Below are 26,970 nucleotides of genomic sequence, written 5' to 3'. Positions count from 1 at the left end.
GCACAAGGTGGAAACCACCCTCGTCCATGTCTAGATCTGTGAGGTTCGCCCCGTCATGGTCCCCGACGACAGTTGATTCGTCCTCTGATTGAACGCTGTGTTGTCGCTTGCAGTCAGGTATGCTTGCGCAAACCAGCTGGTGCTTCTGACCTGGTGTCACACTTTGGGAGGAGTTACAAGCTGCCACTCTAGCGTCGCCAGCGCGAAGTCGGCGACGGGAATGACAGCAGGTTAGTTCGTTCCATACGCAAGCAGAGACAGTGAAGAGATCAGAGACGTGAGAAAACAAAACAAACTTTACTCTAGTGATATTGTAGCACACGGGATCTAGTACAACACTTCAATACAACTAACAAAATACATCAACACTTGATACAACAAAAATATATAAAGAAACAATAAATCAGCTTACGTGAGAGAACTATTACAAACTACACAACTTAACAACAATAGAACTACGGAGGAGAAAGTTCGAAGATATAAACAGGTGAAGGCATACGTGTGATGACCGGCAGCGTTGCGTCCCCGACGATCGGATGCGAGAAGTCTAAGAGAGTTCTGGCACGACTGCGATGTCGGCGGTGTTGCAACGCTGGTGGCTCCGGGAGGCTAGTGCTTGCAGGTGACTTCGAGCAGGTTGAGCTAACTCGAGGCGAAGCCCCGATGTCTACGTTGCAGACGTTAATACCGCGTCACAACTAGACGAACGGCTAAGTTTAGGTGGCCAGCCGATACAGAGCCACACTAAAAACTTCTAGAAGAGATGCTTGTTGATCCGTTTCTACACCATGTTGGTCAGCGACTAGTCTGCCTAGCAGGGCAAAATCCTGCGCTTAAATACCCCTCGTGTCTCCTCGCTCTCTTCCTTGGGGACAAGAGACCTCTACATGGGTCCAATCATGCGCGTTTCATTGATGGAAACTCCGCCCCAAAAAATATATTGACCCCACCCCATTTTAGTTAGGAGAGGGCCCTCAACTAGCGAGAGCGACAACCTGTTGGATTGCTGTCATACGACTTGGCCACCAGAGGTTTTCCCACGGTTTCCCCCGTGGGAAATGGGTCAGACTGTTTGGCTCTCAGCCGGTGCGTCCAGTAGTCTAATCCTTGTTCGGGGTACATCGCGGCCTTCCACGACCTTGCAGACGCCGCCGCAGTTGCAAAAGGATCAAACGTCGGCGGCGACGTTCAAAGAAGAGCACCCCATTCTGCACTTCTCGGCTCTCCTTTATGCGCCCGCCGTTCCCACGGTCAGTGGGGAGTACGGCGCCCGTTCATTGCCGTGACGCGGGGCCGCCAAAAATGGCCCTCCGTGACAGGCGGTCATGGCGGCGCTCTCCCTGATGCTTGTTTCGTTTCTTCTAGCACCTTTCGACGCGGCGGGCTGCGCAGCACCCGTCGGTCGTCAATACGGCAGGTACCTTTTTGAGTCGTCCGACGTATTGAGCAGTGCTGAGCCGTAATATAAACAAAAATAAATGATAAATGTAGACAGAGCTACTTAGCCCAGCAGCAACAGCTTCGTCGTCTTTTTCCTCCTCTCTGTATACTCACAACCCTTTCGTATCCTGTGTGTAAGTGTAAACACAGGATACAAAAGGGTAGTGAGCTTGCGTTCGATGGAAATGAAAAAGTGGAGAGAGAAACGCGTAGCATAAAAAGAATGAGAAAATGCAGAACGAAAAAGATGTCAGAGAGAATATCAAAGAAAGAGATAGAAAGAATATCGAAAGAAGTAGGAAGCGAGTAAAAAACGCACGCCAACGGAGACATTGCGGGAAACCTGCACTCTACCTGGCAGCAGCCGATCATGTCTAAGGGGTCATGGGGTGCCCTAAAAAAGTGCGCATGCCAGAAGAGGAAGCCACGCATTCCGAAGCTTGACGTGTCAGTTGACGGGAAATACGAATGGTGATAAGTCCTTGCCTCGCTGTGCCAACCTGTCCACAACATTGTGCAAACATACTTTCGATATATCTTGTTTGTTTGTTTGTTTGTTTGTTTGTTTGTTTGTTTGTTTGTTTGTTTTTTGTTTGTTTGTATTCATTCAGAATTCAACCAGTAATAAAACGTCCGATACTTCGCTTCCCCTAAAAAACACTGCATTTCATGCAAGAGTTGCAGTGGCTGCTATGTTGAGGCAATACCCCTGTCACACGGACAGCCTTAAGAGCGGTTAAGCTCACTACGGTCACGAGCGCTAACAAGAAAAGTGAAGATAAAATGGAACGCATATTAGAGCATTACTCGCGAGGATGGGAAAAAAACTATGGGCCATCTCCCCAACCCTGATGGAATGCGAAGGAGAAGCGGTGTGAACGGCGTTGACCCGGTTGAAATGGGCGTCGACGCGTGTGCTGGAAGAACAGTTTGAAGCGAACCTTGGTGTAGCGTCGGTGCTACCCGCACGCCGTCTCTATTCAGGAACGCGATCGGCGTTCTTTACTCGCACCTCGTTGGCGTCGTTGGTCTTCCACTCCTGACGCTTGCGTTCGCGGCTTCCCTGGCTCACGCATCTTCGGTGTTCCAGGCGTGACGTCGCCATTCACGAACGTGCACACTAGCGGGAAGCATGCCCCGGTGGCATCCGCCCGTCGGCGTCATCGCTCGGCAAGCAGCGGCGAGCTGTCCACAATGCTGGCGCCAGGGATCACGGCCAGCCCAGACGACACCACGTGAGCACGCGCAGCACGCCTACCCACAGCTTGTTCTCGCCCACAGATGGAGAGAGGTGGCGCGGGTGAGGAAATGATACCGCCGTGAGGAGTGAGCTCAAGCGTTGCGAGCGGTTGAAAGGGTGAAGCGAGTTGAGATAACAGGCGGCCAGCGGCGACACGCTAGGTAGAAGTGGTGTCACGCCTGCGCACTGCAAAGGAAGAAGTGACCTACTTGGCACCGCCCCGTTTAGGAGGGACAATATTACGTAGGCAAGTCAAACAGCTGCTTCACATATAAAAGGAGGGGGGAGGTTTGTGTTCACAAATGCCACTCGGGATGTGGCCGTGTAGAAGATATGCAGGAACTTCATAATGGCCGCTATGTAAGGTATAGACATCACCTGGAAATGGTGATTCCCTTTTACGTTCATTGCGAGCTTCATTATTTTATCTGATTTAGGAGCAACACAATGGACAATAAGATACAATCATTCCTTTAGCGTTCCCCGGAACAACATTGAGGCTTTCCCCTCCACGATTGCCTAGTGGGTATACGGTACTCGGCTGCTGACCAGCAGGTCGCAGGATGCAATCCCGGAAGCGGCCGCTGCATTTTCGATGGAGGCAAAAATACTGTAGGCCCGTGGGCTCAGATTTGGGTTCACGTTAAAGAACCCCAGGTAGTGTAAAGTTTTGGAGCTCTCCACTACAGCGTCTTTAATAATCAGCTGGTGCTCCGTAGGCGCGTCTGCGAAAGCAGGCGATTGTTGTGTAGCGACCCCACGTACCCGAGGTAACAGGGGGTTTTGACTCCCTACCACGCCTAGCCGTGCGTGGCTTTGCCATGTCCGGGGAAAAGGGTGTCCTGAGGGTTGAGCTGACGCTGAGTGATTGGACCTTTAAGACCCCCTCGGCAGAGGCAACACACCGCTTTGGTCCCGGCTTCACGTAGACGGTACCCCTGGACTGACCCACTCAAGGGAAATCGGCAGTCGCCTTTTCCTATCTCTCTTTTTCCCTACATATTCGTATTTCTCACTTTTTTATCTTTCCTGTCTATTTCGTCCTTCTGTTTAGTTCCAATTTTCTCGGCGGCAAAGATTAAGCCTGTGCAAATAGCCTACCTAGGCCTAGGCGCCTTGGGTTATAGCAGTGTTGTACGGCTGACATCTGCAAGCGTTCAGCATCTGCAAACTTACAGCGTCCCCTCGTTAGTCTCCGTGGTGGGTGTCTGATCTGTAATGATATAAGCCCGTGTAGTCACCACTTTTGAAAGCGAGTCTTGGAGATTAGTTAAAATAACTACGGTAGCTCGTTGTTTCGGCGCATACAGATAGTCTTACAATGAGTGGTATGTGGCATTTGTCAACAAGAACAAGAGACTATCGGAGCGTGAAAGTTTCACAGGTTGATCGTGTGACAGACAGAGGTCTGACACATTGTATATATAATTGACAACTGCGTAATGACAATATTATTAATAATAATACTAACATTATTATTATATTATTATTATATTAATAATATATTATTATTATTATTATTATTATTATTATTATTATTATTATTATTATTATTATTATTATTATTATTATTATTATTATTATTATTATTATTATTATTATTATTATTATTATTATTATTATTATTATTATTATTATTATTATTATTATTATTATTATTATTATTATTGCTTTTAGGACTACTGACAAAAAGGAGTACGTTAACCTGAAGTAGGTCGTCTTCATCCTGTTTGAATACCACCACCCTGATAAAAAAAACATGTGCCACTGCCTGAGATATAAAGTTTTCGCTTGCTTATCTCTTGTTCCTTTTTTTTATACAATAGCGTGCCACATAAACACAGAAGATTGGATGTGTACACCTTCGAAAACAAATATTAATAATATTATATGCATCGCAGCGAAGTGTGTCATCTTCGCCTTCTTGGAAGACCGCTTCGTGGGTTTGATTTGGCAAAATGCATAATCCATTGGCCACAATGTAACGTTTTTACGGTATTTATTTGCTTATTACTTTTATATGAAAGAATACATAGTGGTCCAAGTGTGCATGGACGTCTCTTTTATCCCTTATGTGTCCCACCCTACCATCTCCGGCATGGTCTAGTGGCTAGGATACCTGGCTTTCACCCATGAGGCCCGGGTTCGATTCCCGGCGTCGGAGGAGTGGGGTCTCATGGTGTAACGGTTAGCACTCTGGACTTTGAATCCAGCGATCCGAGTTCAAATCTCGGTGGGACCCAATTTTTTTTTTGAATTCAGTGTTCGTTTTTCTTCTGATCACCAAGAAATTCGTGAACACACAACTGCATTTGTTCTTAATTTTTTTAAATCATACTCATTGAACAATTTCTCATTGGTTATTTTTTGCATAGTTTATTATTTATTAACGGCATTGTGACAGAACTGTCAGATTGCGTTAAACTTTATGCAGACGAATTGCTGGCAGTTTCTATGAAAAGATTTACTCATGTGATGCTCCGGTGCACCTAAATAATGCCCAAGCAAAGATCATTGCATGGTTCAAAAAATCGCCAAACTCAAAATTTTGACTAAATAGGTTGCATTTCACTTATAAAGAAAGACTTCTCTCTTATCTATACGGTGTGAATAGGATCTTACTGTGAGATGTCATGGAAGAGAAAAAGACTGTCGTTTGCCAATAATCTTTCTGGAAATAATGTTGTTTTTAGATCCTTGCGCACACTGTTTTTCTTGGGACACTAGGGGAAATCATGTACAGCTTTTTGTTTGTTAACATACAATTCCTACGTTCTACCATTTTTCGAATGTACATTGGTTATCGCGACCAGTGTATTAGAGTTCCCACTCCAGAATTGTAATGACTCCGGAATCATTCCACATTTTCGCGACCCCGGAATGACTGTGTATGTAATGGAGACAACTTTTGATGAAATAGAATGCAAATTAAATTAGGCACACTTCCCAGAATGGAATGGGAATAGAATTACATCTATTTCTGAAAATAGAGCACACTTTCGCTTACTTGCTGTCGCTTAAACTTTAAACAATATATAGCGATTCAGAGCCTTGAATAGAACATTTAAGCAGCATTATTAAAATGGCTTGGTTGATTTCAAGCACGGTACGTTTATAAGCAACGCACCTACCACACATCGGTGCTGATGTCAACTGTGCTCTTCTGAAGTTTGTCGCTATTCTTCGCGTAACCATGGCTGGGTGAACCAGGGTGACAGCATCACCCTCCTTTACGCCTTTGGATTTTTTTTCCTCAGCCGTACCCAAGCTACATTGTCCACCTGACTCCTGTCTTTCCACCCTTCACTTCTTTCACCGCATCTGTTACCGTCGGCGACTCGGACGCATATTCGAAAAACGCTTCTCAAAGTTGACCGATCGATATAAGAGTTTAACGTCCCAAACCCACCCTTTAATAATGAGAGACGCCGTAGTGGCGGGCTCCGGAAATTTCGACGGCCTGCGGTTTTTTTTTTTTTTATGGTGCTCCCAAACCTGAGCAAAAGGGCCTACAACATTTCCGCCTCTTTGAACTAGTGGTTCAAAGACCTTTTGAGTGAAAATTCAGGTTTTAAAACTGTAAGGCGAAGCCGCCATTCCGCTCGTAACATTTCGTTACAAAATTTCAGTGAATAGAACCAATTCAAAGCTTCCTTTTGCACCTGGTGTTGCTTGCGACCTTTATGACACCATTTAAAATCAAAAGGACGTTTTAACTCTCTTTTATGAAGCCCAACAAGTGACCAAAGTGGTAATGACCAATTACCGAACATGTTTGGAAGATCAGACGTTCGGGAGACAAAGCCCAGGAGATACCATGTTCCTGAATCTCCTGCTTAGAGCTGGTCATCCCGCACGCTCAGTGCTCCGGGGTAGGATCATTTCATTATTATCGTTAACTTTTTTTGAAACTTCAGTTGGTTGATACGACTCGTAACATATCCATTTTTGCGTCGCCAAGCAAAGAGGACTTTCACGAGGAAGATATACATATATATTATGCTACCCCCTCAATGGCTACTACTATGACAGCATGCTCAAGTTAGTCAAGTAAGCCTGAGTACATGCTTTACCGAAGTCGCCGGCCACAACGCATTCTCAAGGTCTACCAGGTGAGTCTTTAGTTATGCAAAGCCAGGGGTAGGTGTGGCGCAGTAGTGAACAATCTTCCAATTTGTAAAATACTCTACGGCATAGGTTCGTACAAAAACATTCATTATCCCAATGGATACTGAAGGGCGATACAAATTATTACTGCTCGTTGGTTCTTATCGATACCCCCTTATGAGTGGTGCGAATACTATATGCACGGCCTGATCTTCATCTCACGAGGAATTTAGTACCTGACACACGTAAATAACCTTAGCGACAGAGATGACAGTGCATACTTGCGCACAGGCGAAAACATAAAGTTCTCCTCACCCCATCTATGCTTGCGAGGCGCGCTTGCCAAGCATGAGTTCTAACGAGCAGTGCGGCGCTGTGTTCCATATGGAACAGTGCACTAGAGGAAACCAGAGCACAAGCGCTCGGCCAAAAGGTTCCCTAGCGCTGGTTCACTGTTACATACCAGAGAATCTAGAACATTTCGTCCCCCATTAAAGGGGCCCTGCAACACTTTTTTGAGTAACAATGGAAATTTTAACTGGACAAACTTATTGCCTAACAAATTAAACGACGCGAAAATTTCAATAATACGCCTAGTACGAGCGGAATTATAAATATTTGTAACACACTGCAATCGCATTCACTCTTCTCTCGTCCAGACGAAAGCGCTGGAAGCTGAGCAGGGTAGAATGGAAGGGGCAAAAAAATACCTCACGCGCCCCTCGTGACTTTGAGCATTTTCTTTTTTTTTTCTTAGAATACGCGGCTTTTTTTTTCAGTACGATCGTACGCGCGAATGGATGGATGGATGGATGGATGGATGTGGCTGTACCCTTTAGATCGGGCGGTGGCTAACGCCACTTAGCCGTAATACCTAGTGAACTAACCACTAGATTCATATTTTTTCCCTTTAAATAGTGAGGTTGAGGATTCGTACTTTGCAGTGAAGACTTTAATTTTCACTCGTGCCTTGACTTTAGCCACCAATCAGATAACCTCCTTCTAGTTAAGTCTACCCGCTTAAAGTCTATTTTGCCCTCCCTGTCCCTAAACCCCAGTGCTTTGAAAAACTCTGCACCATCATCCTGAACTATAGGGTGAAGCCCTTTACAGAACATTATCAAGTGTTCGGCAGTTTCTTCTTCCTCTTCATATGCACTGCATACTGTGTCTACCCCTTCGTATTTGGCCCGATATGTCTTGGTTCGCAACACTCCCGTCCTGGCCTCAAACAGTAGTGAACTACCCCGAGTATTATCATAGATACTTTCCTTGGCGATTTCCTGCTTAAAAGTTTGATAGATCTCTAGTGCGGACTTCTTAATCATGCCAATTCTCCACATGTCAGTCTCCGTTTCCTTCACTTTCTTCTTAACCAATAGGTCTTTTTGGTTTGGCCACCTGCTGTTTTCTGAGTATTTACCAGTCAATTTCCTGGTTCGCTTCCTTCATTTTGTATCGACATTCTTCATGTACAAGTAGCTGAAAACCTTCCTAGCCCAACGCTCCTCCCCCATTTCTCTCAATCGCTTCTCAAATTTTATCTTGCTGCTAGCTTCCCTGCCCTCAAATGATGTCCATCCCGTATCACCTTGTACTCCCTGATTTGGTGTATTCCCGTGAGCTCCTGAAGCAAGCCTGCCTATTCCACGTTGCTTAATTTCTAATCTTGCTTGAACTTCTGATCTCATGCACAAGACCGCATTGCCGAACGTCAGCCCAGGAACCATGACCTCTTTCCATATTCCTCTCACAACATCATACCTATTGTAATTCCACAGTGCCCTATTTTTCATCACTGCTGCATTCCTGTTACCTTTAGTCGTCACGTATATTTCGTGTTCCCTTAGGTACTCGGTCCCATTGCTTATCCATACGCCCAAATATTTGTTTTTATCTGTTATCTCTAGCGTGACCTTCTGTATTCTAAGCTCCCTACCTTCGTTATCATTGAAAATCATGACTTCTGATTTTTCCTTACTGAATCTAAAATCTAACATATCTCCCTCATTACCGCAGATATCCATCAATCTCTGCAAATCTTCCTTGTTGTCGGCCATTAGCACTATATCATCTGCGTACATTAATGCTGGTAGTGCCTTATCATTGAGTTTTCCTTGTTTGACTAAAGAGGGGTTGAAGCCCAGTCCACTTCCCTCTAATTTGGCCTCTAATCTTTGTAGGTACATCATGAATAATAAGGGTGACAGGGCACACCCCTGCCTAAGCCCCGTTTTACCTCTGCAGGCTTGGATACCTGTTTTTCCCACTTTATGACTACCTTGTTACCTTTATTGATATCCTTTAAAAGATTAGTGACTACAAATTCCACGCCTAGTGTGTCCAGTATTCCCCAAAGTTCCTCTTGAACCACGCTATCGTACGCTCCCTTGATATCTAAAAATGCTAGCCACAGGGGCCTGAGTTCATTTTCTGCTATTTCGATGCACTCCGTCAGTGAGAACAGATTGTATTCCAACCTCCTGTGTTTCCGAAACCCATTCTGCAGTTCCCTCAGCACCCCATCATCCTCTATCCATGCCTGCAGTCTTTCGTTTATAACCTGCATCGCCAGCCTGTCGACCACTTATGTCACTGTTATAGGACGATAGTTGTTTGTGTCAGCTTTGTCCCCCTTTCCTTTATAGATCATGCTCATTCTGCTAAGTTTTCATCCATCGGGGACTTCACCATCGATTATTGTTCTGCTCACTGCCTCTCTGAAAGCCTGCTTTGACTTCGGACCTAATGTCTTTATCAGCATAATTGGAATGCCATCTGGGCCTGTTGATGTACTACTAGGAACCCTTTTCTCAGCCCTTTCCCACTCTTGTTGTGAAAATGTAGCCATTGCACCACTTGATTCATCCTTGTCTACTGTGGAGCATACAGCACGTCTTTGTTGGAATTTTTCTGTCACCCTTGTTCATATATTAAAATATTAAACATGAAACAGGTAATTGAAACACTGCAAAAAAGAATAGATGACCTTGAAAATCGAAGCCGCCGGTCAAACCTTATTGTGTACGGCTTAGCTGAACAGGAGGGAGAAACAAGTGAAAGCTTAGAACAAGCCGTAAACGAAGGTATTATTAAAGAAAAACTGGAACTTGAACCAGTTGCAATCGAACGTATACACCGATTAGGGAATGCACAGACAAATAAAGTCAGACCAGTGATTTTCAAACTGCTGGATTCTAGACAAAAAAATGGAATACTCAAAAATGGGTACAAACTGAAAAACTCTGGCTTGTCCATTGGTGAAGACTTCTCGCGTAAAATACGGGAAGTCAGAAAGAGGCTTTGGGAGAGTGCAAAAGAAAATCGACAGAAACACGAGAAGGTGTCACTAGCCTTCGACAAACTCTATATTAATGGCCAAGCCTTCGTTTGGAATAACGAAAAAAATGACAAAGTTCTGCTTCGTCAAAAAAAGGACGACACGAAGGGGCGGCCTTACACTCGTCAAGGCACAAAATTAAAGAAATAACTGTACTGAATATAAATGCTAGAAGTATTCTAAACAAAATCGAAGCTCTTGAAAATCTGTTGCTTGAATATGAACCTGATGTTGTGGCTATTACTGAAACATGGCTCACCCCTGACGTGTACGACTCTGAAATTGCTCCCCCAAGTTATTCTGTAATCCGCAAGGACCGTCTAACGCGAGGGGGTGGTGTTGCTCTGCTGATAAAGAATCGCTTTTCCTTCCACGTTTTGGCGCACAATTTAGAAGCTGAAGCAATCTTTTGTAAACTCACGTGTGACTCAGGGACTGTGTTCATTGGGTGTGTTTACCGGAGCCCGTCATCGGGTCATGAAAGTATATCGGCCATTCAAGAATTCATGCATCAAAATGTGAGAAATTCGAAAGTACTGCTGATGGGTGATTTCAATCTTGCTGACATAGAATGGAATACTATGCATCACTCGTCAGCAGCCTCTGAAGCTCTCCTTGATATTATGCTTGCCTTTAACCTTCAACAAATCGTAACTGAGCCTACGCGCACACAAGGTGCCGTTAAAAACATCCTGGATCTTATCCTTCTCAGCCAACACTTCCCGATAAGTGCCGTTAAATCGAGTATTATTGAAGGCATTTCGGACCACGATATACCGCTATGCATTCTACCTATTAGCAATACCCAAATCAATCGTGACGAAGTGTCTGTGATTGCTGACTTTCAAAGAGCAGACGACAACAGCATACTAACACACTTAGACTACGAGTTTGCCAACTTTTCACAACTCGCGTCGGACGCATCATGTGACATAGACGCTCTATGGATTAAGTTCAAATCAATTATATTTTTTTGTATCGATAAGTATGTTCCCCAAAAAACTAGAAAACAGCAGAGGTCAAACCCATGGATCACGCGTGAAGTTATTCACTCAAAACGTCGCGTGAATCGTCTTCGTAAAACAGCAAAAAATAACCAAAGCCAGTCGATAACTTTAAAACTGCAGAACGCTAAGACTGATCTACGAGATAAAACCAAAGCGGCAAAAGATCATTACTTTAACGTAACTCTGCCGAGTTTCCTTGCAAATAACCCTCGCAGGTTCTGGAAACATTTCAGTGTAAAGGGGGCAGTGACACAACTATCTGCAAAAGAAAAACAAGATAAAGCTGAGTCATTTAACAACTTTTTTCAATCTGTATTCACAGCTGAAAATAAAAATGTACCCTCTATTAGTTCGCGCATTACCACGACCATCGATGACCTAATCATTACAGATGCCGGTGTCATGAATCTTTTATTGAAAATTGATCCCAGGAAATCTAGTGGTCCCGATAACATTCCGAACGAATTTCTTAAAAGGTACGCGGAATGGAGTAGTAAATATCTCGGAATAATTTTTAGGAAATCCTTGCAGCTCGCTAAATTACCGTCTGACTGGAAATTAGCTAAAGTCATACCAATACATAAATCCGGAGATAAAGTCCTGGTATCGAACTATAGACCTATATCTCTTACAAGTACATCGTGCAAACTACTAGAACATGTTATTTTTAAACACATCACATCTTTCCTTGAACAAATACATTTTTTTTCTCCCAACCAGCATGGATTTCGAAACGGTTTATCAACTATTACACAATTGACCGAAGTTGTACATGACCTTGCACATAGCCTCAATCGCCGCAGTCAAACAGATATGGTCCTATTAGATTTTTCAAAAGCATTTGACAGTGTCTGCCATAACAAATTAATTGCGAAATTGGAAGCCATCTTAGGTAACACCTCATTCGCCAGTTGGATTAAGGACTTTTTGCTCAATCGAAAACAATTCGTATTCTTTGAACAAGCTACATCGAAAACCGTTTCTGTATCATCAGGCGTACCACAAGGATCAGTTCTTGGACCATTGTTATTTTTAATCTATATCAACGACATTGCAACAAACATCGACTCTAACATAAAACTTTTCGCTGACGATTGTGTTATATATCAGGAAATCAATAGCCATACAGACCACCTTGCGCTGAGTGCCTCCCTAAACACAATATCCGAATGGTGTAAACAATGGCAGATGTCAATAAACGTAAAAAAATCCGCTGTGATCACAATAACTAAAAGAAAACAGCCCTCAATATTCAACTATGCAGTCGACGGCACCATGCTACCTAAAGTAAACCAACATAAATATTTAGGGGTGACGCTTACTTCGGACCTTAACTGGACCCAGCACATAGATAACGTTTCCGCAGCAGCACTACGCAAGTTATTTTTTCTTAAAAGAAGCCTAAAACTAGCTCCCACCCCAATAAAGCTGCTTGCCTATAAGACATTTATAAGACCGATTTTAGAATATGCCAACGTGGTTTGGTTCCCGCATACAAAGACTAACATAAGGAAACTGGAAGCAGTGCAAAGAAAAGCGATAAGATTTATTCACAACAGGTACAGGCGCACTGACTCCCCAACTTACCTTTTAAACGCATCCAATCTAAAAACGCTGCTAGAAAGGGCGAAAGAAGCCCGCTTAAAATTCTTGTTTCAGATAATTCACAACAGTTTCAAGATAAACGTGTCGAAGTACATTTCGTTTTCCGAAACCCGACCTACACGCCAACAGCATCCCAATATACTAACAGAATATTCATATAGTAATGAAACCTTCAAGCATTCTTTTTTTCCACTTGCCATTAGGGAATGGAATCAAGTACATCCATCGATCACAAACACCAAATCATTCTCGGAATTTGTTAATAAAATTGAAGGCACAAGCAACTAATCCTCGACACAGAGAGGATATAACTACAGGCCTGTCTCAATAGTGTGATAAATGTATTCATTGTATATATTTTGGTAAACGCTATTTGTTCTTGCCTTATATTTATTGTAACCTCTTTTTTTACATTTATTAGATATTTCATTGTTCCTGAAATGTTTTATGTTTTATATATTGCACTTTTTGTATTGCCCTCCTGCTACGCTCTCAGATGAGAGCAGCAGTATTGGAAATAAATAAATAAATAAATAAATATATTCAATAGCTTCGTCCCCTTCTAGCCTAGCACCTTGGGCTGTAGTTATAAACCTCTGCTCTAGGCTCGTCTCATTTCTGAGGGAGTTTAGATGGTTCCAAAATTTCGCAGCTGCCTTTCTATCTTTCTTATGTACTTCTGCCAGCCGCTGAGCTCCCTTTCTTCTAATCTTTTCATTGATCAGAAGGGATGCATCCCTTCTACAGCTTAGAAAGGTTTCCCATTTTCTTACAACATCATCTGTCGGTTCACCCCGCTGCTTAGCATGTCTGTGATCCCTAGAGTCTTCCTGACGTTTTGCTATGGCTCTCTTAACTTCCTCATCCCACCAACTTTTGGGTTTGTGTCTTCTTTTTCGGGGTGACTTGTCACGCGTATTAGCAAGCTCTAGCTCCCACAGTATATTAATATTCGTATATGTCCACACTGTTTTATTATCCTCCTTTATTACTTTCTCAATTTGTTTAGTGGCTATTTCAATTTGCCTTTCTGGATAAAAATTTTTCTGTAGTTGCTCATCTTGTCTCCTTCCCACTTTCACTGCTCTTCCAAAACTTAGCTTGATACTACGTGCGCGTGTACAAGTGACGGCCTCCCTTGGCGATCACTGTAACAACCGAGCGCGCCATGTTTGAATCAGGCAATAGCTGATAGATGGGCATTAGACGTGTAAGTTTTGATCATCTTCCGTCATTTGTCGTGGGAATAGAAAGCAATTTTTAGCTGAATTTGATAATTATTTGTGAATTCCAGGCCCCGTGCTGCGCTATAATATCTAACTCGCGTGTTCTCAGGAGCCTCTACCACCAATCGGTAGTGTTTTTACCATACTCAAAAAGGGTTGCAGAGCCCCTATACCTAAATTTTAGGTTTGTTCATATTCCAGACTGCTCCAGGGGCATGTCAAAAGCGCGTATTCTTCTTGAACAATACTTTAGTCAACATAAAAATATACTATGCTATTTTTAGCATTAACACATTTACACCTGAAATATTAAAATATCGTCACCCAATGCCGACCATGTGAGTACTATGTGGAGCGGAAAAACTGCTTCGATGGGGATTAGTAGCGTGGTTTTACTACATATGCAACCAAGCTACTAACCCTCGACCTTGGTAACATGTTTTACGTACTCTTGCACTTCTAATGCATCTCATAACACTATCTTTATGGGCGCACGTATTCTTAACTAGATAATACAATCGAGAAGCATTTTGTTAATTGCGCAATGGTAGGAATGGGATTGAACTGCCCCGCCATTCGCAGAGTGGGAATGGGCCATTTTTTAAGTGCGAATACACTTTCTAAGCGACCCCAAACCATCCACCACCGTCGGCGGCGTCCGCAGTCTTCTCTCTATCTTTAAAAGAAAGAGGACTTGGCGGGCCGCAGCGCGACGCTCTACCGAATAAGCCACGGACGCAACGCTGATATCGGTGTCAGTAACGCGCCTTATACCCCCTCCACCTTCGCTCACTCCTCCGCTCTCCTCGCTCGCTGCAGCTGCGCGCGCACCCCTCTCTCTCTCGCGCCCGCCTTCTCTCTGTCTCCCATCGAGAGCGGGTCGTGAGGGGGAGTAAAGTTAAAATCCGTTGGCATTCGCCAGTGAGTTAACGTAAACTCCCCCGTGTGATCAAATTGCGATTCCCAGGAACCATTACACCATAAAGGCACCATAGTGTGATTAATAAATATAATAGTGCGAATTAATAAATACCCCTCATAGCATCACCCCATGTATTCGCACTTAACCATGTTCATCCTCGGGGAAATGCTTGGGAGTTTTTCATTTCGAGGTATCACAAGAAATGTTTTGCGAACCATTTTAATTGCCCGGAATCAATTTCGAATGGAATGGAAGCGCCCATTTTCCAACACTGATTGGGAACCATTTATTTAACGACTCCTCAAAACTACAGCACGTCATTTCGCATCAGCCCACAAACAATACGTGGAACGAATTTATTTCAGCAGATCACAATATCTGGAACAAATTGTTGATTGGCAACGTAAGAAATGTTAAGCGACGGAAAACGTAGCCTAGGGAGGTTGTTTGGTGCGGTAATAAATTTAACAAATTTGCAGACAACGAAATGGAATACAATAGAATCTGCTCGCCTGAGGCCGAGCCAATCGCATATCATCGGGGAGAGGTATTCATAAAACATTCCGCCCAAAAATGATTTATGGTTATTATGGACGAAAAATGAGGATTAACTATCGTACCGAGCAAAAAAGGGGAAACATTTACTTGGTTAGTGCGACTAAACCAATTCACATGCTGAGGAACCACTGCGCCACGAAATCAACATGGTAATGAAATACATCAATCACCGCAGACAGCAACCTTATTTTCTTGCAATAAAACAAAATTACGACTCCTTCAGAGCAGAATGTAAACTTTGGTGCAATTGTATGAAAAAACACTCACAGCATATCCACAGAGTGAATGATGATGAGTGGGGCGAATCGTCCTTCTGTCCATACGCCCGTGCGTGCATGCGTTCATGCGTCCGATCGCGTTCGATAATGAAGAAGGCGCGTGGGTAACACCGACGAGACGTGAGCCCAGGAAGCCGAACGCAAGCGTCTTCAGCGTGCATGACGCTCTGCTGCGTCCATGCATCACCACACCACATACGGTGACTACCCAGGAGGCCGAGAAAGGCACTCGTACGCGCACTCAGACGAAGCACGCGCAGCAGCCAGTCGGAGAGTAGCGTCCGAGTAACGCCATCTAGAAGAGGGGACGAGAATTGGTTATCCATTTTTTGTCGTCTCTTCTTTTCTTGGTTACGCGTAACTAGTTACAAGGTTAGACTAATCGGAGCTTCGCCCCTAAAATTGGCAGCCCATCCATTAAGTGAATGTTGATGATGGGGCGAAGCTGCCTGAATGATTACGAAGTGCTTACGAAAAGTTTATCAAATTATGACGGAGGTTCCAGGTGGACGACAGGGCGCGCCTAGCAATGAACTCTACAGCGCTCGCACTTTTCTTGCGTAGAGTCCCTCTGCCTATAGCATGTTCTATCCTACAGAAGGAAGAAGAGCGCATCGCCTAACTTTCTGACCGGCCCGTTTTCAATGGGCACAAGCACTCTCGGAACACACATTAGAATGAAATAAGTGATGGACGAAAAGACAGGTGCACGGATGGGTGGACGGAGATGGATTAAGGACAGCCAGACGGACGAATGGATGCTCCGATCTATGGACGAACAGACAAGGGTCTCTTTTTAAAACTAAATGTGCCCTATCAACAATTTATGTGCAGTTTATGTAACCCCTGTGATATCGGTCCGACAGGGAGCTACGACAACGACGGCGTCAAAGGACACCGGGCGAGCATAAGGAGCTTCGCTTCTGAAATAAAAATGTGGATGACCTGAAGCTCTACTGCTTCTTAATCTCCGTTGCAAAGACTACGTCACCATAAACAACCGCGAGCTTAGGTAAAGGCCTCCACCTCAATTTTACCATTACACGTTGGTGATGGGCCCCCTCTTCGTATAGTTAGTGCTTTGCGGTGACCGGGACCATTCTCATATTGGCATCGATGACGGACCGCATCACTGTTAGCATTCCGGTTTGCTGATGGGCCCCCTCATTCTTACTACTGTATATATTACACTGTCGCGCCCCGTCCCCGGAGTCAGCGACTCTTCATGAAAAGATTGTAATAATACACAGTCCTACGTATTTGTACTCTGTTGCCTCTAATAGCAATATATTATCTATACCATATGCAAATGAAGCGGTCATTTTGTTGGTAATTCATGTATAGAGCTTTATCAATAAATATTAGCATTTTGCATTTCTCGCATCATGATATCGCCTTTGCAAGGCCAATATTTTGCCACACCAGGTCATCAGCTAAACATAACCTTTCATATAGAACATAATCATCGGCGAAGTTCTATATGAAATGAAAGTTCCGCGGCATTTTAAAACAAGAAATAACAAAGCATGGAAAAAATATATTTGTAATATATAATACACTTGTAGCGGGCGATGACACCGGTGATCGCGATAATTTTATTTGTGTGCGCATACCAATTCGTATGCCGAGGCGCACGGCGCAGACGTGGCCAACATGCCTCAAGTTATCTCCGAAGGGCCGCGGAAGATACGCAGCCACGCCCCTTTTGGCTGTCACTTTGGAAGCCTGTTTTTCCTGGAAAATAAACTAGTCTTGCCCCAAACTTCAGGGAGCGTAGGTGCCTTCTTTTTGCGCCTCCGTGGGGCGAGTACACCACAGAGTGGTGACCCGGAGGTTTGGAAAAACAGCAGCCATGTCAGACGAGGAACGCACTTTAACCTCACCTACAACCAACGCCTCGGAGTCAAAGCTTCCTCATTTCTGGCGCAAAAACACCAGGGTGTGGTTTAGCCAAATCGAGGCCCGCTTCGAGCTTCGACGCATCACATCGCAGCAGTCGAAATACCTGCACGTCGTTTCAGCACTGCCACCTGACATAGCTGACGCCGTAGACGATGTGCTCGCCTCCACTCCATCGGAGAAGCTCTACAACGAACTAAAAAGCACCGTCCTGAAAGGTCTTGAGGTGTCCGAACAGAGCAGGCTGCAACAACTCCTGTCTCATGAAGAGCTCAGTGACCAGCGTCCCTCACAACTACTCTGTCCAATGCGTCAGCTGGTGGGCCAACAAGCGTCAGAGGAGCGTCAACATCCATTGCCCTGCGAGTTGTTTTTGCAGAGACTGCCACACTTAACACGGATGATACTCGCAGGCTCCGATGACGTGACTCTCGAACGTCTGGCTCAACTCACCGACCGCATCACCGACAGCACTGAGCCACCAAAAATGTCTATTGCTACAACGGGAAGGCCCGAACATGCAAACCGGTTAGGTCGCTTAGAGGACAGAGTTGACCGACTGGCTTCAGCAGTTAAAAACCTCGCCCTGTTCAACAAACACCGGCCTGCACGGCATCGTTCGCCGTGCCGTGCTCGAATCCCGCAGAACCGCGGACACACAACCAAGGCAAAGCAGAACATCTGCTGGTACCACCGTCGTTTTAGAGAGCAAGCCACTCGCTGCACCCATCCATGCTCGTGGACGGGAAACCCACCGGCCAGTTGCTAACGGCGAAAAGCGTCATGGGCCGTCGTTGAAGCCGCCTCTTCTTCGTTGTCGACCACATCACCGGCACACGCCTCCTTGTCGATACCGGAGCGGAGCTATCTATCCTACCTGCAGCAGCTCAACATCGCCGGGGCGGCAAGTCGATTTCGAGCCTAATTGCAGTATATAATACTGCTATTGCATCATATCGAGTCCAGTCAATGACGATAAACATTGGACTCAGGCGTACATATCGATGGCTCTTCGTTATGGCCCACGTCAGAATTTCCAACCTGGGAGCGGACTTTCTGAGCCACTTCAATCTTGACTTCAGCGTTCACAATCGTCGTCTCAAGGATAACGTCACTTCGCTCGCTGTTATCGGACTGAAGTCTGACCTGTCCTCATGCGGCATTTGCACTTTCAACCCGAAGTCAAACTTTCAAAAGATTCTGGCTGAATTCCCTGAAATCACCAGACCTCGGAAGACCGCACTGCCAAACAAACACAAGGTGACGCATCACATTGTCACCATCGGACCGCCCGTCACCACTAGACCTAGGAGACTCGCTGGACAAAGACACGAAGTCGCCCACCGTGAGTTCGACCACATTCTCCAACTCGGCATAATTCGACCTTCTTCCAGCAACTGGTCTTCCGCGCTGCAAATGGTGCCAAAACAAGAGTATGGTGACTGGCAGCTTTGTGGTGATTATCGGGCACTCAATGCTGTGACAACGGCAGACCACTATCCTCTCCCCCACATCCATGATTTCAGCTCTCGCCTCGCGGGAACGACCATCTTCATTAAGCTGGATCTGATGGCCGCTTATCACCAGATTCCAGTAGAACCAAGCGACATCCCAAAGACGGCCTTGACAACGCCTTTCGGCCTCTTTGAATTTGTTCTTATGCAGTACGGACTGAAGAACGCGGCCCAAACTTTCCAGCGTTTCATGAATGAGGTCACTCACGCACTGCTCTTTGTTTTTGTCTGCTTAGACGACATTTTGGTCTCCAGCAAAACGCCGGAAGAGCATGAAAACCACCTGCGCCTCCTCTTCAAGCACCTTGACGAGCACGGTCTGGTTTCGAAGCCCCAAAAGTGCATCTTTGGTGTTGAAGCACTAGATTTCTAGGTCATCGAATCAGCCCACAAGGCATCTTGCCGCTTGAATCACGGGTGCAAACAGTCAGGTAATTCCCCACGCCTACCTGTTTCCGCAAGTTGCGCGAGTTTTTCGGGCTAATCAACTTCCGTGGGCGCTCCATGTCATCCTGTGCACACATTCTACAGCCACTAACTGAATTGCTCCGCCGGGACGGCAAGAAAACACCCGAGTTTCACTGGTCAGCGGAGCACGAAAAAGCCTTCCAGGACGCGAAAACTCAGCTTGCCTCCGCAACACTTCTGATGCACCCGCTTTCCGACGTGACAACGCGGCTCATGGTTGACGCTTCAACGACGGCAGTGGGAGCAGTGTTGCAACAATACGACGGCAAGGACTGGAAACCGGTAGATTTCTTTGATAAACGTCTGACACAGGTGGAAGTGCGATACAGCACCTTTGAAAGAGAGATGCTGGCCATTAATTCCTCCATAAAACATTTTCGTTTCTTCCTAGAAGGCCGCATTTTCCACATTATTACAGACCAGAAGCCGCTGACGAGTGCGTTCAAGAACAACAGTTCCTCATATTCGGGAAGAGAACTGCGCCAACTTTCTTTCATTTCCGAATTTTCACGGGCATCCGCTACATAGCGGGGAGTGAAAACCAAGCAGCCGACGCACTCTCTCATATCGACACCGTTTCAGCGTCCGTCGACTTTGAGACATTAGCCGCCGCCCAGCGGGAAGACCCAGAGCTAACCGAGATGAGGCAGAATCCACTGTCACTGGTGCTCGAGGAGATCCCGCTACCATACACAACGACTATGGTCACATGCGACACATCGCAGAAACCTCCAAGACCCTTTGTCCCCGTTTAGTTTCGGCGTGCAGTGTTTGACAGCCTTCACGACCTCCGCCACCCAGGAATCCGCGCGACGCAGAGGCTCGTCACTGACCGATTTGTGTGGCCCGGAATCACAGTCGACGTTCAACGCTGGGCGAAGACGTGCCCAACCTGTCAAGCAGTCAAGGTGACTCGTCACACGCGCACAGCACTCCAAGCATTTCGGCCAACAGAGTGTCGTTTCGACCACGTGCACTTGGACTTGCTGGGGCTTCTTCCTCCTTCCCAGGGTTACAGATACCTGCTCACTTGTGTCGATCGATACTCACGGTGGCCCGAGGCGACGCCGATTCTGGACATCACAGCCGGGACCGTCGCACAGGCGTTTGTGGCCACATGGGTTTCACGCTATGGCTGCCCACTGCGCATTATGACCGATCGTGGACGAAAATTCCGGAGCAACCTATTCTCTGCACTGGCAAGGCTTCTGAGAACACGGCTCCAGTACACCACGGCTTACCATCGAGCGAGCAATGAAATAGCGGAGCGGCTACACTGTCAACTGAAGGCATCTTTAACGGCCAAATTGGATAGAGAGCACTGGATTGAGAAGCTCCCTCTCGTTCTTCTGGGCATGCGTACGGCAATAAAAGAAGACCTCGCATTCTGTGAAGCAAAAATGCTGTACGGCTCTACAATCCGACTACCGGGAGAATTCTTCGGTGAGAAACCAACCGCTACGCCGACGCCTTCAAAACATATGGAAAGGCTACATTCCTGGTTGGAGCACCCTCAACCCAGCGCGCCACGCGTCAGCCACAACCAAAGAGTGTTTTCTTTTTCAGACATGAATGAGGCAACCCATGTGTTCGTGCGACGTGACACAGGGAAAGCGCTGATGACTCCGGCGTACGACGGGCCCTTCCGTGTGCTTTCGCGGTCGCAAAAAACTGTGACCATTCGTGTTCGCGACAGAGAGGACGTCGTTTCTCTCGATCGCGTGAAACTGGGTCACCTCATGGACTAACTCGCACATTTGCTCGTTTTTTTCCCAGGCTCCGCGGTCTAGGGGGGGACCCCTTGTAGCGGGCGATGACGCCGGTGATCGCAATAATTTTATTAGTGTGTGCATACCCATTCGTATGCCGAGGCGCACGGCGCAGACGCGGCCAACATGCTTCACGTCATCTCCTTGGGGCCGCGGAAGATACGCCGCCACGCCCCTTTTGGTTTTCGCTTTCGAAGCCTGTTTTTCTTGGAAAATAAACTAGTCTTGTCCCAAACTTCAAGGAGTGTAGGTTCCTTCTTTTCGCGCCTCCGTGGGGTGAGTACGCTACACATTCATTGACAATTCTCTGTTGCAATAAAAACAAAAGCAGAAGACGAGTTCATGAACTTCTTGTTCGTTGACAGAAAAGCAAAGAGTAGAACTTGGATCACAGTACATTGCCAAAAATATCAAAACAAATAGGTCTCACTGATATCTTTAACACAGATCGCTGGATTCAGAGTCCAGAGCACTGACCGTTACATCATGTCATCACACACTTCCGTCTACGGCAATCGAACCGGGCTTCCTCGGTGAAAGCCAGGTCTCCTAGCCAACAGACCCCGCCGGATATGAGAGGTCTTTTCACTTACGAACTAAAAGTGATGTGTTTATGCATGTCGCACGCTGCATCTCCCCGTGTTACGCCTTTAGAAGAAAAAAAATAAATAGCGAGAAAAATACAAATATGTGTAATGAAATGACCGCTATACTCAGAACAAGCAGACTTTCCAACATGGCGAATACGACCGACATCGTTAGAATGTGTTCATTTTATGATTCTTTTTGCGTGCGTACACATCCAGTCTTTTTTGTTTCTGTTTCACTGTCTCTGATTTAGAAATATTAAACAAAGAAATGGCTTGAAAATGTTACCATAAACTAGTACGTAACATCCGATCTCAACGAACAAGAAGGTGGCTTTGGAAAAGGACGAAGACGACAAACTTCGCTTGATGCCCTTCTCATTTTGTACCGTTCTAACAGCGAAGCTGTTTATGCATGTTGGCTTTAAAGCTTCGACACTGTCTCTATCATTATCATTAAAAACGGGTATGTGCAAGACAACTTGGGCGAACCCCACTGCTCTGCGCTACAGCATTGCCTCACATTAACCTGATGGGTGAGACGGAGAAAGAAAATCAAACATGGACTGACATACAGATGTAAAAAATAAATTGAAGCAATGTACAGTCACTCGGCTATCCAAGCACTCTAGCATTGCATAGCAAAGCCTTTTATAGTGTAGTGTAAACACAGGATACGAAAGGGTAGTTAGCTTGTGTTGGATGGAAATGAAAAGAGCAGAGAATAACGCGCAGCACGAAAAGAATGGCAAAATACAGAACGAAAAAGTTGTCGAACAGAATATCAACGAAAGAGACAGAAAACGGATCGAAACAAAAAGGAAGAAAGCAAGAAACGCACGCCGATGGAGACCTCGCGCCCAACCTGCGCTCCACTGGGCTGCACCAGATCATGTCCAGGGGGTCATGGGGCGCCCTGAGAAAATGCGCACACCGGAAGAGGAAACCACGTTTTCCGAAGCTTGACGTGTCGGTCGACGAGAAGTACGAAAGGCGATAATCCTTGCCTCGCTGTGCCAATCTATCCACGGCATTGTGCAAACATACTTTCGATATCTCTTGTTTGTTTGTTTGTTTGTTTGTTTGTTTGTTTGTTTGTTTGTTTTCACGCAGAATTAAACCACTAATAAAACATCCGATACTTCGCTTCCCCTAAAAGACACTGCATTTCATGCAGGAGTTGTAGTGGCTGCAATGTTCAGGCAATACCCCTGTCACAGGGACAGCCTTAAGAGGGGCTAAGCTCATTACGGTCACAAGCGCTAACAAGAAAAGTGAAGATAAAATGGAACGCATTTTAGAGCATTACTCGCGAGGATGGGTAAAAAACTATTGCCCATCTCTCCAACCCTGATGGAATGTGAAGGAGCAGCGGTGTGAACGGCGTTGACCCGGTTAAATGGGTGTCGACGCGTGTGCTGCAAGAACGGTTTAAAGCGAACGTCGGGGTAGCGTTGGTGCTACCCGCACGCCGTCTCTATTATCGAACGTGATCGGCGTTCTTGACTCGCACCTCGTCGGCGTGGTTGGTCTTCCACTCCTCACACTTGCGTTCGCGGCTTCCCTGGCTCACGCATCTTCGGTGTTCCAGGCGTGACGCCGCCATTCACGAACGCGCGCACTAGCGGGAAGCATGCCCCGGTGGCGTCCGCCCGTCGGCGTCATCGCTCGGCAAGCAGCGGCGAGCTGTCCACATTCCCGGCGCCAGGTATCACGGCCGGCCCAGACGACTCCGCGCGAGCGCCCGTGAGCGCCTACCCACTGCTTCTTCTCGCCCACAGATGGAGAGAGGTGGCGTGGGTTAGGAAATGATACCGACGTGAGGAGTGAGCTCAAGCGTTGGGAGCGGAGGAGAGGGTGAAGCGAGTTGAGATAACAGGCGGCCAGCGGCGACACGCTATGGAGAGAGTGACGTCACGCCTGCACTGCAAAGGAAGAAGTGACCTACTTGGCACCACCCCGGTTGGGAGGGACAACATTACGTAGGCTAGTCAAACAGCTGCTTCACATATAAAAGGAGGGGGGAGGTTTGTGTTCACAAATACCACTCGGGATGTGGCCGTGTAGTAGATATGCAGGGACTTCATAATGGCCGCTATGTAAGGTATAGACATCACCTGGATATGGTGATTCCCTTTTACGTTCATTGCGAGCTTCATTATTTCATCTGATTTAAGAGCAACACAATGGACAATAGGAATCAATCATTCACTTACCGTTCCCCGGAATAACCATGAGGCTTTCCCCTCCACGATTTCCTATTGGCTACGGTACTCGGCTGCTGACGCGCAGGTCGCAGGATGCAATTCCGGAAGCGGCGGCTGCATTTTCGATGGAGGCAAAAATGCTGTAGGCCCGTGGGCTCAGATTTGGGTTCACGTTAAAGAAACCCAGGTAGTGTAAATTTCCGGAGCTCTCCACTACAGCGTCTTTCATAATGAAATGGTGCTCCGTAGGCGTGTCTGCAAAAGCAGGCGATTGTTGTGTAGCGACACCACGTACCTGAGGTAACAGGGGGGTTTTGAGTTCTCTTACGCCTAGCCGTTCGTGGCTTTGCCATGTCCGGGGAAAAGGGTATCCTGAGGGTTGAGCTGACGCTGACTGATTGGACCTTTAAGGCCCCCTCGGCAGAGCCAACACACCGCTTTGGCCCCGGCTTCACGTAGACGGCACCCCTGGACTGACCCGCTCAGGGGAAATCGGCAGTCGCCTTTTCCTATCTCTCTTTTTCCCTACATATTCGTATTTCTCACTTTTTTATCTTTCCTGTCTATTTCGTCCTTCTGTTTAGTTCCAATTTTCTCGGCGGCAAAGATTAAGCCTGTGCAAATAGCCTACCTAGGCCTAGGCGCATTGGGTTATAGCAGTGTTGTACGGCTGACATCTCCAAGCTTTCAGCATCCGCAAACTTACAGCGTCCCCTGGTTAGTATCCGTGGTGGGTGTCTGATCTGTAATGATATAAGCCCATCTAGTCACTGCTTTTGAAACCGAATCTTGGAGATTGGTTAAAATGACTACTGTAGCTCGTTGTTTCGGCGCATACAGGTAGTCTTACAATAAGTGGTATGTGGCATTTTTCAAGAACAAGAGACTATCGGAGCGTGAAACTTCCACCGGTTGATCGTGTGACAGACAGAGGTCTGACACATTGTATATACAATGGACGACTGCGTAATGATAATTATTATCATCATAATCATTATTATTATTATTATTATTATTATATTATTATTATTATTATTATTATTATTATTATTATTATTATTATTATTATTATTATTATTATTATTATTATTATTATTATTATTATTATTATTATTATTATTATTATTATTATTATTATTATCGTTGTTGTTGTGTTTGTTGTTGTCTTGTTGTTGCTGTTAGGAGAACTGAAAAAAAGGAGCACATTCAACTGAAGTAGGTCGTCTTCGTCCTCTTTGAATGCCACCACCCTGTTAAAAAAACATGTGCCACTGCCTGAGATAATAATTTTTTCCTAGCTTATCTCTTGTTCCTTTTTTTTATACAATAGCGTGCCACATAAACACAGAAGATTGGATGTGTACACCTTCGAAAACAAATATTAATAATATTATATGCATCGCAGCGAAGTGTGTCGTCTTCGCCTTCTTGGAAAGCCGTTTCGTGGGTTTGTTTTGGCAAAATGCATATTTCATTGGCCACAATGTAACATTTTCACGGTATTTATTTGCTTATTACTTTTATATGAAAGGATACATAGTGTTCCACGTGTGCAAGGACGTCTCTTTTATCCCTTATGTGTACCACCCTGCCATCTCCGGCGTGGTCTAGTTTCTAGGATTCCTGGCTTTTACCCAGGAGGCCCGGGTTCGATTCCCGGCGTCGGAGGAGTGTGGTCTCATGGTGTACCGGTTAGCACTCTGGACTTTGAATCCAGCGATCAGAGTTCAAATCTCGGTGAGACCCACTTTTTTTCTTGGATTCAGTGTTCGTTTTTCTTCTAATAAGCGAGAAATTTATGGACACACCACTGCATTTCTTCTTTATTTTTAAAATCCTACTCATTGAACAATTTCTCCTTGGTTATTTTTTGCATACTTTGTTTTTTATTAGCGGCATTGTGGCAGAACTGTCATATTGTGTTAAACACAATGCAGACGAATAGAAGGCAGTTTCTATGAAATGGTTTACTCACGTGATGCTCCGGTGCACCTAATTAATGTCCAAGCAAAGATCATTGCATTGTGCAAAAAAATTGCAAATTTCAAAATTTTGACAAAGGTGGTTGTATTTCACTTATAAAAAAATACTTCTTTCTTATCTATATGGTGTGAATATGATATTACTGTGAGATGTCACGGCATAGAAAAGGCCTGTGGGTCGCCAATAATCTTTCTGGAAATAAGTTCATAGATAATGCTGTTTTTAGATCCTTGCGCACACTGGCTTTCTTGGGGCACTCAGTGAAGTCTCGTACGTATACTTTGTTTGTCAACATACATTTCCTACGTTCGAACATTGTTCGAATATACATTGATTATCGGGACAAGTGTTGTAGAGTTCAGACTCCAGAATTGGAATGACTCCGGAATCATTCCACAATTTCTCCACCCCGGAATGAATGGGAATGTAATGGATACTACCCTTGATGGAATAGAATGAGATATAAATTAGGCACACTTCCCAGAATGGAATGGGAATGCAATTACATCTATTTCTGAAAATAGAGCACATTTTCGAATACTTGCTGTCGCTTAAACATTAAACAATATTTGGCGATTCAGAGCCTTGAATAGAAATTTAAGCAGCATTATTAAAATGGCTTGGTTGATTTTAAGCACGGTACGTTTATAAGCAACCCACCTACTACAAAGCGGTGCTGATATCAACTGTGCTCCTCTGAAGTTTGTCGCTATTCTTCGCGTAACCGTGGCCGAGCGAAACCAGGGTGACAGCATCACCCTCCTTTACGCCTGGGAATTTTTTTTTCCCTCAGCCGTACCAAGGCTACATTGTCCACCTG

General features: G+C 45.4%; 1 protein-coding gene and 4 non-coding genes across 5 annotated transcripts; all 5 read left to right on the top strand.

Moving 5' to 3' along the window:
* Positions 1–4,772: 4,772 nt before the first annotated feature.
* On the top strand, positions 4,773–4,844 carry TRNAE-UUC (transfer RNA glutamic acid (anticodon UUC)). Its single transcript has one exon. It is a non-coding gene; the product is annotated as a tRNA-Glu (tRNA).
* Positions 4,845–4,850: 6 nt separating this feature from the next.
* TRNAQ-UUG (transfer RNA glutamine (anticodon UUG)) lies at positions 4,851–4,922 on the top strand. The gene has a single exon. It is a non-coding gene; the product is annotated as a tRNA-Gln (tRNA).
* A 12,653-nt stretch (positions 4,923–17,575) lies between these two features.
* LOC142775268 (uncharacterized) lies at positions 17,576–18,391 on the top strand. Its single transcript, XM_075876607.1, has one exon. The coding sequence runs from the start codon at positions 17,576–17,578 to the stop codon at positions 18,389–18,391; it is 816 nt and encodes a 271-aa protein (XP_075732722.1).
* Positions 18,392–25,763: 7,372 nt separating this feature from the next.
* On the top strand, positions 25,764–25,835 carry TRNAK-UUU (transfer RNA glutamic acid (anticodon UUC)). The gene has a single exon. It is a non-coding gene; the product is annotated as a tRNA-Lys (tRNA).
* A 6-nt stretch (positions 25,836–25,841) lies between these two features.
* TRNAQ-UUG (transfer RNA glutamine (anticodon UUG)) lies at positions 25,842–25,913 on the top strand. The gene has a single exon. It is a non-coding gene; the product is annotated as a tRNA-Gln (tRNA).
* The last annotated feature ends 1,057 nt before the right edge of the window (positions 25,914–26,970 follow it).

This window comes from Rhipicephalus microplus, chromosome X (assembly GCF_043290135.1).
Source record: "Rhipicephalus microplus isolate Deutch F79 chromosome X, USDA_Rmic, whole genome shotgun sequence".
In the NCBI taxonomy this organism is placed as follows: Eukaryota; Metazoa; Arthropoda; class Arachnida; order Ixodida; family Ixodidae; genus Rhipicephalus; species Rhipicephalus microplus.
This window is presented reverse-complemented; position numbering and strand designations above follow the sequence as displayed.